Raw genomic sequence first — 13,423 nt, 5'->3', positions numbered from 1 at the left:
AACTGACCTTCATGGTCTGATGGGTATACATCCATTTCCTCCTGTGTAAATGCTTCTACTTCTATAAGAGCCTCATCGATATCTACAAATTCTTTTTCAGTGTCATCAGTGACAGAAATAATCTCATCTTTGGTTCCTTTTATTTCAGGATTTTTTACATCTGTTGGCATTCTATTGACAAAAATGAAGCAGCTAAAATTGTAACTCATACTTGGGAACAAAGAGTTTGCTTTCAACAGATTCAGTTAATTGAAAAACAAACTAAGCTTTCATACTTATGAGGTCTTTGTTTTAACCACATATGGCACATAGCAGAATATCAATAAAAGGTTAAAATGAAGAATAAAAAATGAATTTAAAAAGGTTCAATGAATAACTGAATATCCCATTTTTATTTACTCAGATTAGAATAATTTCAGCTTATCTAAATTTCCCATTCCCATAAAGGAATCTTCCTGCTACCAAGCCTTCAGCTTTAGTATTCAAGGATATATTCCTCATAGTGCTACATATTAAATAAAAACACAGGAAGTCAATGAACATAATAAAGGAATCTCTTGGGATGAATTTGCTCCTGTCTCAGAAGATATATGCTAAACATGGAAAGAAACAAAATTTGTAACGTATTATTAAAATATTTCAGAAAGCACTCCTTGCTGCTTCTCTAGTTTAAAGAAATGCTTGTTTCCGTAACTTTCAAGGGTTCAAGTCTCCTTCAAGACCAAACATCATCAAACAAGGTACCTATAATCAGCAACTTACTTCCAGATACTTTGACAGGATTCACTTTGATCATTTATTTCCTCAGTCCCACCTTGAGCGGATACTGCAACAGAACAGCCAGCATCTGTTTTACAATCACTCTCTATACTGGGTCCATTCTGAGGCCCAGGGGAATTATTCTCTAGCACCTAAAACAAACCATTTATAGTACTTAATATTCATTACTGAATCCCTTACTTTTCATTATATTTTTAGATTATTAATACTTTCTACAGAACTTCTGAGTAAGTCTCTTACTCATTTATCGAGTATTCATTGCATTTCTCATACTCAGTTCTGATGCTAAAGCAATGGCTAACTCATTATTCCACCTAGAAAAACAAGCTTGACTACCTTGAGTATTCAAAAGAGATCAGCCTTACAAACTTGAAAGGTAAATCACCAATGTTTTCAGGTCATAGGACAACAGAAATAAAAATGTAAAGTTGCTTTCACTTTCTTTACTATTATAAAGACATTTAGTAATAATATAAATGTAATAACCACTTGTAATATCACTTAAAATTATCTCTCTTTTTATTCTGGCCATGCCATACAGCTTGCAGAATCTCAGTTCCTTGAACAGGGATGGAAGTGTGGGCCATGCCATGGACAGTGCCAAATTCTAACCACTAGTTCACCACGAAACTCCTTCTTTTTCTTTTTTATAAACACACATGGAACCTCAAAATCTCACAGCCTCTCTGAAAATACTTTAACCTTAATAAATCATTTCTAAGAATTAAACTGCTACTGCTACTGCTGTCACTTCAGTCGTGTCCAACTCTGCGCGACCCCATAGACGGCAGCCCACCAGGCTCCTCCGTCCCTGGGATTCTCCAGGCAAGAATACTGGAGTGGGGTACCATTGCCCTCTCCGAAGAATTAAAGGAACTACTTTAAAAAATTAGGTGGTAAAGACTATAATTAGCATTATCATCAGTTCTGTTGCTTATTGATTCTTTATTAGGTAGGGAAGTACAAATATAGTTTCAATCTAAAATAAGAATTCTAATTTGTATCTAATCATAAGCAATTCAAGCATTTACCTTAACGATGGCATTTTTTGCCTCATATGTAGCAAAATAGGGTTGTTCCAAAAGCCAAAGTGACGTAAGAACGGCGGCTGTCGAGGTCTTTACACGAATGACAGGACTATACTCACAGGACGGCCCGGTGAGTCCAGAGTCGCAGAGCAGCCTTTTATCAGACCATCTTATCATCCATTCCAGAAGCCTTCTTGTACTGCCACATGTGTTATTTAGTGCTACAGGAAGATCTTCTTGCGGGTTAATATCACTGCACTGAATTGCTTTGAAAGCGCATCTTCTAGTTTCAGTGGATTGGGGAATGCACACACTATGGTTTGACAGTCTCTGTATTAAAGTTTTCTCTGCATTGTCATCTGGTATTCTATAAACTGACTTCTGTTTTAAACCGAACAACCCACTCTTCCCTTCATTTTTATTGACTTCATTCAGAGGGTTCTCGGAAAAATGCCTGATCCCTTGATTAGCTAGTACGGAAGCTGAAAGTGACTGGTTTTCTGATTTTTCACACTCATCTGACTCAGGAGCAACAACAAAGCAGGAGCCGGCTCTGAACACATTCTGGCTTTTGGTTCTGCTGTGACGTCGTTTTAATGTTGTATGTACATCAAAAAGTAAAGAATTAAGTTCACGTTCTCTAAGATGTCCAGAAAAACTAGTTAGAAATGGAATGCCAGCATCCTTGGAACCAAGTAGGTCTCTTTCAAGAACATAACTCAAGAAGAGTTCAAGGAATTTAATATATTCGTCATCGTCACGTTCAAATTCCCAAACACCTATTACAGGAAGTGCATTTTGTAATAACTTTTCACAATCTTCTTTTCTTTTAGGGTTTTCCTTTTGATTATATATTTTCTTTTTACCTTTGGGCTTACCAGTCAATGTTAATTCCATGTGATTTGGGGCACTTCTGTAGCAAGGTTAAGTTTGAAAAGACAAATTAAAGATCATTTAATCACTAAAACTGATTGACAATAAAGACTCTCTCCACTGTTTAAGTCATACCTATCATTTTTTAATGCCTTGACTACCTGTCTTGTAAACGAGGGAGCTGGACTAAATGATCTCTAAACACTTGTTAGAACCGAACATTCAGACTCCAAAAAATATAACAGTAATATCAAAAGAGAAATCTGATATTAAAAAAGACTAAAATGTGTTCAAGGAAATTTCACTATTAAAAAAAAGACTTTTTCTGGGCAAAAAAAAAAAAAAAAGGTCCTCTAACAGGTCAGAATTTAGGAATACAAAATCAGTAACAATCACAAGCCACCAATACACATCTTAGTCTACGGTTTCCAGTTTCTCTCTTGCATCTGTCCCTTTCAGCTTCCCTGTGTGATGAGCAAGGAGGACTGCCTTCAGGATTCTTTAGCACACAAAAGCCAGGTATTTTTTTCTAAACACTTTCTGCTGCTATGAAACCTGTTGGGCAGGCACCTAACCATAATTACTCTTAAATCTGTTTCTTTTCAACATAGTTCTTAGGGAGACCACAAATCCCTAGTTCCCTCAATAAAATAAATAAAGGTTCCAGTTAGGCACCTGGGCTGAACCCACTGTATCTCTTCTTATTAAGACTGCATAGCAAGCAGCCTCCGAGGTGTTCCTGTGCTAACACTGCAGCTGTCTGCTGGAGCAAGCACACCATTCGTGTTACTTCTAGCTACCGTCTAAGCAGATGTTTGAAGTAGACACCATTTCACCTAAACAAGATAAGATTGACTATATAGCTCTTAAGTCATGAGAAGGATAAATTGCATTGTAGATACTGGAATTATAAAGGAAAAAAATCTGTTTAAATCAAAGTAAAAGAGGTTAAAATGATAAGCAAGAATTTCTTGACAATTTATAGACAAGCTTCAAAGATGAATGTGTTTAAAAAAAAAAAAAGGATGTACAAATTCTTGCCACGAAAACCATAAGAACAATGGAGTGGGTTGCCATTTCCTGCTCCAGGGGATCTTCCCAACCCAGGAATCAAACCCAAGACTCCTGCATTGCAGGCAGATCCTTTACTGACTGAGCCACCAGGGAAGCCCCTAAAAACAATACAGCTAACCAAATAACTCTAAACTATTTAGGTCTAAGATTACTAAAAGAACAAAAAGTCCTCCAGTAAACTCTAGAATTTCATCTACTCATTTTATACCTTCAGATGGCAAAATCGTTTAGTATCTCAGTAATACTTTAAGTGGATTTTCAAATGTAAGGTCTCATTTTACACTTCTGACATTCCTCTGAGTATGGCACTTATCATTCATTGTTAATAATACAGTCAGTGAGGTTGCTGGAAGTAGAAGTCAGGTCAGCAGTTGCATGAAAATACTGTTTTCTCCCAAAGGAAGTGAATGCTTTCTACTTAAAGATCTCAATTGTACCTTTGACAGAAATGTGTCCTGCTTTTTTCTTCAGCTGACAAAGCTTCTGAGAGGGTATCGGCCGTATCTGCATCACTGTGGGCCAGAGAACTGCCCAGTTCTGTGAGTGTGCTCCGGCTCAGACTCGTTCCCAAGGAAAACCTGTCAGAACCTGCAACCTCAGCTGGCTTTTCTTCTTCAACTGGCTCCCATATATTCATTTCAAAAGAACCTATATTTCTCTGCACACGTTTTAGAGCCTTCACCCTCACTTTATGGATAGAATGCATGATAACAGACATCATCTCCTCTGTTTGGGAACCTAGAAAGAAAAGAACAAAAGGCCTTAAAGTTCATTAAAATATTTCAACTCAAGACATAAGGGGATCCAACTCTGGTCCCCTGCTGGGAACATGAAATCTAACTGAGGGCTTAGTTTCACAGTCTTATAGATCATGCCTCCTTCAATATTTGTTAGAAAGTTATGATCCATAATTTTAAGGTAGAACTTCAGAAGCTAGAAAAAGTCCATTAAAGAAGAATAAATGGGACTCCACAAAAAAGTATGCCCTGGAAAATGAAAATGTTAGAAGTAATTTATTTCAAAAATCAGATAATTATAAAAAGAATCAGTAACATTTTTCTCATTCCCGCACAGTAGCAAACAAGAGAAAATAAGTACATTTTTATCCAAAGAACAAAAACACCTATTTGACTTCAGGTAACAAGAACAGGTCTATGGAATTGCAACAGTCAGATGCGACTTAGCCTTAGCGACTAAACCATAAACCATACAACAAGAAACCACAGGAAAGGGAGTTTTTCAAGACTGCCTACAGAAAACTTTTAAGTATCATTAATACATAAACAGGACATTTTAGAGATTTCAAAAATGTCTTAAAAATATAAATCACAAATAGAGTTTAAGTACACTAATGCAATGCCCAAGCATAGGATGTTACTAGACTTAAATGACTATAGTTCTACAGAGAGCAATTTGAATTCTTTAAAAATGTCCACATATTATGAATTTACAGAAATAGCTCATTTATTGTACTTCACAGATACTGTAATTTGTAAAAAATTGTAGGTAAAGGTTTGGGGAGATCCTTCATCAAGCAAGTCTACTGGCAGAATTTTTCCAACAGCATTTACTCACTTCATGTCTCTGTGTCACATTTTGCTAGTTCTCACAGTATTTCAAACTTTTTCATTATGATGATATTTGTTATGGTGATCTGTGATCAGTGATCTTTAACATTACTATTGCAAAAAGATTATGATTCACAATTATGATTATGACTCAGATAATGGTTAGCATGTTTTAGTTAGTAATAAGGTGCTTTTTAATTAAAGTTTTACATTAGTATTGTCTTTTTCTAGGGCACACTTAATAGACTACAGTACACTGTCAACATAACTTTTATACACACTAGGACCAAAAATATAAATGTGACTTGCTTTACTGCACTATTCACTTTATTCAGGTGGTCTGGAACCAAAGGTGTAATATCCCCAAGGTGTGCCTGTGCTTAATGCCATTGAACTGCACATTTAAAAACATTAAATTTGATATTGTTTATACTTTTCTACAATAAAAATTTTTCCAAAGGTCATCTTGAATGCAAATAACTGTAAATTAGAAGCATAAATAACTGTTAAAAGGAAAAAACTAGTTTTCAATAAAATATCTGCATTTTATATATATATATACACACAAAACATTATATACTCATTTTATATATTTTATCTTGCTTAATCCTCTTTCAATATACATTCATAACACAGGTATTAATATACTCATTTTACAAATAAGGAAAAGAGGCTCAGAGATGCTGAGCAACTTGCCTATGGTCACACAGCTACTGACAGGCATGACATGAACTTAGTTTTGCATGATTCTAAAACAACAGAATTGGTGATAGTGTAATGAGGAAGTACTTTTGCCTTCTCATACTCTTCATCTCAAAAGAGAAATGCATAAAAACATAAGCATGAAAAAATAAATGCTTTCAAAACAAAATGAAAATCTTCAGCAATTTATCAGATGCCTAAGAAATGACAAAAATTACCTTTCACAACACAGTGTCTGAGTCTCTGCTGAAGAGAGTGATATTTTTCTCTTAAAGAAACTCTTATGTCCTCAGGATTGGGAAATGCCTTCACAAAAATTTCTGCTACCTTCAGAAAAATTTTAAAATGAGTTTTATAAGCAACATCATTCTTAATTAAAACAAAATCAAAATTCTTTAAAGTTTCTGATTTAATTTTTTCACCTACCTTTCTGATTGGTGGCAGTTCTGCAATGAGGCTCAAAATCAGATCCTGAATAAGCTCTTCAATATTAGAAAACCGAGAGAAGGGCAACATTCTGTAAGCCCATTCCACCGCACTGAGACAGTGCTCAACCAGACAGGGGTCAAACTTCGCTTCAAGGTCCTATATGGATATTGAAAGGATCATTTGCTTTTCGCTTTACACAGACTATAATGATTCAATGATTTAATGGAATGTAGTAACAAACAGTAAAATATTCTATCAAGCAATAATTTCCCAAGTAATATTTATGCATTTTTCTTACTCTTGTGCAGTTAATACCTTTTTTTCCTCCACATTTTCTCTTGCCTTCTGATATTGCCTGCAACTACAGGATAACTTATCACGGACATGCAGCATCCAACACAAAGCACAAAGCTCTCTGAAGCAACCTAAATCAAGAATGGAAATACGAGAGAAGGGTGTTTGAGCATATACATTACAAAACTTCACCTTTGCTGGCTTGTTCCAAAATAAATGTTTTTATATTGTTGATTATAAAAGAAACATGCTCACCCTCAATCCTTTGTATAAAAGTTGTGGAGATCCTTACAGAATTTTTACACATATTATTACGGAATGTTTCATACATGTCAGTTACATGAAAATATTAAAAACAGTATACAGTATAAAAACTACTCTATTTACTAGTAGTTTACTTGCTTTAAACTTATAGTATGTTGTGGATATTTTTCAAAGTCAATACATATAGCTCTACTTCATATTGTATTGTTTTTATTTGAAAAATCATTTATTGATAGGCGTTTAAGTTTAAAATTTTTCAATACTAGAAATATAATTTCCAATACAAAACAATTTTTTATCAAAAGTAATACAAGTACACAAAAATATACAAAATTATACTATCTATACAGTTTTGCAACTATCCCTCTTCCCCCCACCACCCCAAATAATGTATCCTGGATATATTTCCATGGTGGCAACATACACACACATTCTTTTCCTTATCAGTATAGTATTCCATTACATGGAAACGTCCCAAAATCAAATGCAAAATATATCATTATTAATATTTAGGCCAAATTTCCAAGCAAGAAGTTCATTCTGGACAAACCTATTGCTTTAATGGACGCTTCATCAAGCTTCCGGTCTCCAGCTGCTCCAGGTCGAAAGAATGCTACACCTCCTTTACAGTAATTAAGTAACGACTCAGGGAAAGGACTCAATGAAGGAAGGGACCCTTTCATGCGAATCTGTAAAGACAGACAGAATATGTTAATTACCAGTTATAGCAGTCAGTTTCTAAGGAAATTATATAACAAACAAGACATGAAAGATAAACCATAAAGAATGGAAAACACCGCATTGCTCCTATACTACGTAAGAAAGTAACACGGAAGCCACTCACACTTACACAACTTAGTGGGCAAACTCAACAGGTTCACTGGCCAAATCTTAAAAGAAAGTTCTAACCAAATTAACCTCTCTCGTCATTCAGTTTTTACCTAAGAAGTTTTGTATGAAAAGAACTTAATGCTATTTATCCTGGCTTTCCCCAAAGAAATAATAAAGAAAATAAATTTAAGTATCTATGTGCAGAAAAAAAGTATATTTTCATATGGCAACTCCTGATAAAATAATAACTCTAGAAAGGATCAGTAGATGCCAAATTAGGTAAAATGTTGATGGACAATGCATGGAACATGAGCCAGACTCACCGATTCATCTCACTGTCCTGAGAAGTGAAAGAAAAAAGACACAGGTGCCACACGATACGCTGCAACAGGGGAGCACACAGCACCACTACTGAAGGACTGAACTCTAAGATGTGCACCTGAGTCTAATCAAAACTGGCTACCTTTATGAGGAGAGATTAATTACTGGCTTGTAAGAAATAAAAGGAAACAGGAACACGTTAAATGATGCTAAATGAAAAGATAACAGACAAATCCAAAGTATGGTTCAGAAATAATTCCCGAGTCTAACAAATCTGGGGAAAAAAAAAAGCCAAAGGAAACTGACAGAATAAAACAAAAAGGATCTGAGACACATAAACCTGGGAAGAAAAGAGTTAGCAGCAGGCTTGTAATCTATTTTCTCCCTCTACTGTTCACTTGCAGAAAGACGTAATCTAGTCAAGTCCCCTTGTAAGCATGCTAAGCATGTCTAGGCTGGTTATTAGAAATAAATTTAGAATATACAGATTTATGGATTCTGACACCATGAAAAAGACAAGCTATATAATTAAAAAGATATAAAAAGGAGATGTTAAATAACTGAAATAGCTCCCTTCTGTGTCATGGTGTTAAACAAAGGCCAGGACACATTCTTCTGCAGTGAGAAAAGACTTGGAACAGCATATACAATTCCATCTTTCCAGGTAGGTCAGTAGTAAAGAAACTGCCTAACAACACAGGAGATGCAAGAGATGCAGGTTTGAGCCCTGGGTTGGGGAGATCTCCCACAGTAGGAAATGGCAACCCATTCCAGTATTCTTGCCTGGAAAATTCCATGGGCGGAGGAGGCTGGTGGGCTGCAGTCCATGAGATCACAGTCAGACACAACCGAGTACAGCACAGCACAGCAGCAACAGTGTGTGCAATTCCAGATTTCTCTACGTTTCATCTGTACCTTCTGGCTACCTATATCCTTGAAATTATGGGTAAACTTTGATCCATGGATGAAAAACATGTGTCTATACCAAAACTTACACATAAACGTTCATAGCAGCATTATCATAATAGCCAAAGTGGAAGCAATCCAAGTATCCATCAATGGATGAACCGATAAAACAAAATGTTATATATCCATACAATGGAATCTTACTCAGCCACAAAAAGGAATAAAGTACTAATTGACACTACAATATTGATGAATCTTAAAACCATTAAGCTACGTGAAAGAAGCCAGTCACAAAAGGACATGTATTGTATGATTTTATATATATAAAATATCACAATAGGCCAATTCATAGAGACAACAGATTAACGGTTGCTGGGGGGGAAGAAAAGGAAGCTGGAAATTCGTACTAATGTGTTTCTTTTTTGAGGTGATGAAAATATTCTGGAATTAAACAGTGGTGATGGTTGCACAACTCTGTGAATATACTAAAAACCAAGGGAGTGTACATGTTTAAAAGGTTAACTTTATGGAATACAAACTGCATATCAATTTTAAATTGGTAAAATCAGCTAAAATAAAGACTTTGGACTATATTAGTTTTCTATTATGGCCCTAACAAATTATCAGAAATTTTGTGGCTGAAACCAACACCAATTTACTATCTCACCGTTTTGGTGGATCAGAAGTCTACAAAAAGCTCCGCGGGTTCTCTGCTGAGTCTCACAAGGCCAAAGTAACAGCAGGACTGCCTCCCTTCTCAGAGGTTATGTTGTGCTTGTTCCATCGCTAAGTCGTGTCTGGCTCTTTGCAACCCCATGGACTGCAGCACACCAGGCTTCCCTGTCCTCCACTACATCCCAGGGTTTGCTCAAACTCATGTCCACCGAGTGAGTGATACCATCCAAACACTGCATCCTCTGTCACCCTCCTCTCTTCCTGCCCTCAACCTTTCCCAGCATCAGGGTCTTTTCCAATGATCTGGCTCTTCATGTCAGGTGGCCAATGTACTGGAGCTTCAACTTCAGCATCAGTCCTTCCAATGAATATTCAGAGTTGATTTCCTTTAGGATTGACTGGTTTGATCTCCTTGCTGTCCAAGGGACTCTCAAGAGTCTTCTCTGGCACCACAATTCGAAAGCATCAATTTTTCAGCACTCAGCCTTCTTTTTGGTCCGACTCTCATATCCATACATGACATTAGTATGGGAAAAACTCTGGGAAAAACTTTGACTGTATGGAGGATTGTTGGCAAAGAGATGTCTCTGCTTTTCAATACTCTAAGTTTATCACAGCTTTCCTTCCAAAGAGCAAGCATCTTTTAATTTCATGGCTACAGTCACCATTCACAGTGCTTTAGGAGCCCCCCAAAATAAAATCTGTCACTGTTTTCACTTCTTCCCCTTCTATTTGCCATGAAATGCTAGGACTGGATACCATGATCTTAGTTTTTTGAATGTTGAGTTTTAAGCCAGCTACTTCACTCTCCTCTTTCACCTTCATTGAGGCTCTTTGCTTTCTATATTAGAGTGGTATCATCTCATACCACTGATATTTCTCCTGGAAATCTTTATTCTAGCTTGTGATTCATCCAGCCTGGCATTTTGCATGATGTACTCTGCATATAAGTTAAATAAGCAGGAAGACAATATACAGCCTTGACGTACTCCTTTCCCAATTTTAAACCAGTCCGTTGTTCTATGTCTGGTTCTGTTGCTTCTTGATCTGTATACAGGTTTTTCAGGAGACAGGCAGGGTGGTCTGGTATTCCCATCTCTAAGTTTTCCACAGTTTACTGTGACCCACATAGTCAAAGGCTTTTGCGTAGCCAACAAGGCAGAACTAAATATTTTTCTCGAATTCCCTTGCCTTTTGTATGATCCAATGAATGCTGGCAATTTGATCTCTGGTTCCTCTGCCTTTTCTAATTCCAGCTTGAACATGTGGAAGTTCTCAGTTCACGTACTACTGAAGCCTAGCTTGGAGGATTTTGAGCATTACTTTGCTAGCATGTGAGATGAGTGCAATTGTACAATAGTTTGAACATTCTTCAGTATTGCCCTTCTTTGGGAATGGAATGAAAACTGACCTTCTCCTGAAGCCACTGCTGAGTTTTCCAAATTTGGTGATACATTGAGTGTGGCACTTTAACAGCATCCTCTTTTAGGATTTGAAATAACTCAGTTGGAATTCCATTACCTCCACTAGCTTTGTTCATAATAATGCTTCCTAAGGCCCACTTGACTTCACACATTCACTGGCTCTAAGTGAATGACCACACCATCGTGGTTATCAGTTCATTAAGACCTTTATTGTACAGTTCTTCTGTGTATTCTTGCGACCTTTTCTTAATCTCTTCTGCTTCTGTTAGGTCCTTGTCACTTCTGTCCTTCACTGTGCCCACCCTTGCAAGAAATGTTCCCTTGGTATCTCCAATCGTCTTGAAGAGATCTCTAGTCAGATGTTCTAAGTGAAAGTGAAAGTGAAGTCGCTCAGTCGTGTCTGACTCTTTGCAACCCCATGGACTATAGCCTACCAGGCTCTGAGGAGCCTCTCAGTCCATGGAATTTTCCAGGCAAGAGTACGGGAGTGGGTTGCCATTTCCTTCTCCAGGGGATCTTCCCAACCCAGGGATCGAACCCAGGTCTCCTGTACTGCAGGCAGACACTTTACCATCTGAGCCAACTTTATTTCTAGGCTCTTTTAGGTTGTTTGCAGAATTCTGTTCTATGTGGTTACAGGACTCAGGTCCCCCATCTCCCTGCTGGCTACAGGCAGGGAGACTATGAGAAGTTTCCAAAAGCTGAGTTTATTCCTTGGATATTGGCCCTCTTCAAAGCCAGCAAGGCTGAAATGAGTCCTCGTCACTCTTCTAATCTTCCCTTGCGCGGCTTTTCTCCCATCTTCCTTTTCCACCTTTCACTGACTGACTCCTCCGCCTCTCTTTTTTGCTTCTAAGAGGTTATCTGATTACACTGGGTCCATCAAGATAAACCAGGATAATGTCTCTATTTTAAAATCAGCTTATTAATACCATCTGAAAAATCCCTCAAGCCAAATTAAATCAGTATCTAGATTTATGTTTGAATAGCCAGAAGACAGGAATCTTGCAGCTATCTTTAGAATTCTGCCTACTACTTGTACTATGCTTTAACCTTATACAGTTAGCTGATTACTTGTAAAGATCTTCACAAGGAAGAATATCTTCAGCAGAGTGGCTAATTTTAAGAGAATCTATAGTCTTTATCTGCTAGTTAAGTTCATTAAAACTAGGTTAAGTGAGATTATTCTCAGAAGTTTGTAAGACCAAACATAACATAACTTAGAACTTTAAACAGTTTTCTACAGTAAGCAACTTAAGTTTGCTATAAAAAATAAAGTTTCCTATAACAAACACTCAGGCTCAACAGATCTTAAAACTATCAAAAACAATCTTTCATTAAACGCTTTGCCTTTCTTAGTAAATATACTTAAAAACTGAACTTTCACAAATATTTCTCTCTAAAAACAGGATAATTTTTAAAAACTTGATAAACTTCTCAGGGTCTCTTAGGGTTTCTACTAGAAAAGAAGCCATAAACTCTTGGTACATTTAGTAATTTAACCAACAGCAAAATTTAAGGTATTTGGGGCTAATAATATTTATTTCTACATTTTACAGAGACAGATGACTGGCCTACAAAAGAACTGGATCTGGATAAGGAACACAGAAGTAGACGTCCCATCTGGCTGCACATCAGATAAGAAGGCAGCTACATCTCAGCTGAACTCAGTGTAGAAGACGACAATAGCCCCCAAATCAAAGTGAACTGCACACCTCAGAAGACAGGAAGGGAGAGACTGACTGGTGGAGCCTACTGCAAAGAAACACTTAGCCGAGAACTAACTTTCCATGGTTTGACCCCACAGAGGCCCCCAGAGAACAGAGAGATCATCTCGGGAAGAAGTGGGATAATCCCTGAACTGAATTTAAATCTTTAATGATGGTGGGGGAGAAAAGTAATTGGAAAAAAAAAAAAGTAACTGAAATTTCCTGGAACTAACCGACTAGATTATACTTCCTATCGTCAGACAGGGAAGAGCTAACATAGAGCTCCAGTTCAGAGTCCTTATCTTTCAGCAGAAACTTGGTCTGTCCAGATTTCATACGGTAAGCAAGTCTGAAATTTATGGATTTATGGGGCAGGACTCCTTGGAAAAATATCACAATTATAAATACTAATAAGTATTAGTATATTTAAATTGTTCATGCCAAGTCGCTTCAGTTGTGTCTGACTCTGTGTGACCCTGTAGACTGTAGCCTGCCAAGCTCCTCTTGGGATTCTCCACAGACGAATATTAGAGGGGGTTGCCATG

At 37.0% G+C, this 13,423-nt stretch overlaps 1 protein-coding gene across 9 annotated transcripts in view; it reads right to left on the bottom strand.

Annotated features, from left to right (window-relative positions):
• The window catches only part of CPLANE1 (ciliogenesis and planar polarity effector complex subunit 1), a 107,909-nt gene that overhangs the window by 62,404 nt on the left and 32,082 nt on the right, over window positions 1-13,423 (bottom strand). For all 9 annotated transcript variants that reach the window (XM_061393698.1, XM_061393696.1, XM_061393700.1 and 6 more), the window contains 8 exons: window positions 7,563-7,701; window positions 6,770-6,879; window positions 6,452-6,610; window positions 6,244-6,352; window positions 4,193-4,493; window positions 1,812-2,721; window positions 763-911; window positions 8-171 (listed from right to left, as the gene is read on the bottom strand). In XM_061393698.1, the coding sequence (XP_061249682.1) occupies window positions 8-171; window positions 763-911; window positions 1,812-2,721; window positions 4,193-4,493; window positions 6,244-6,352; window positions 6,452-6,610; window positions 6,770-6,879; window positions 7,563-7,701 (2,041 nt within the window). The remainder of the gene's footprint in view (window positions 1-7; window positions 172-762; window positions 912-1,811; window positions 2,722-4,192; window positions 4,494-6,243; window positions 6,353-6,451; window positions 6,611-6,769; window positions 6,880-7,562; window positions 7,702-13,423) is intronic.

The sequence above is a fragment of the Bos javanicus genome, chromosome 20 (assembly GCF_032452875.1).
Source record: "Bos javanicus breed banteng chromosome 20, ARS-OSU_banteng_1.0, whole genome shotgun sequence".
Lineage (NCBI taxonomy): Eukaryota > Metazoa > Chordata > Mammalia > Artiodactyla > Bovidae > Bos > Bos javanicus.
This window is presented reverse-complemented; position numbering and strand designations above follow the sequence as displayed.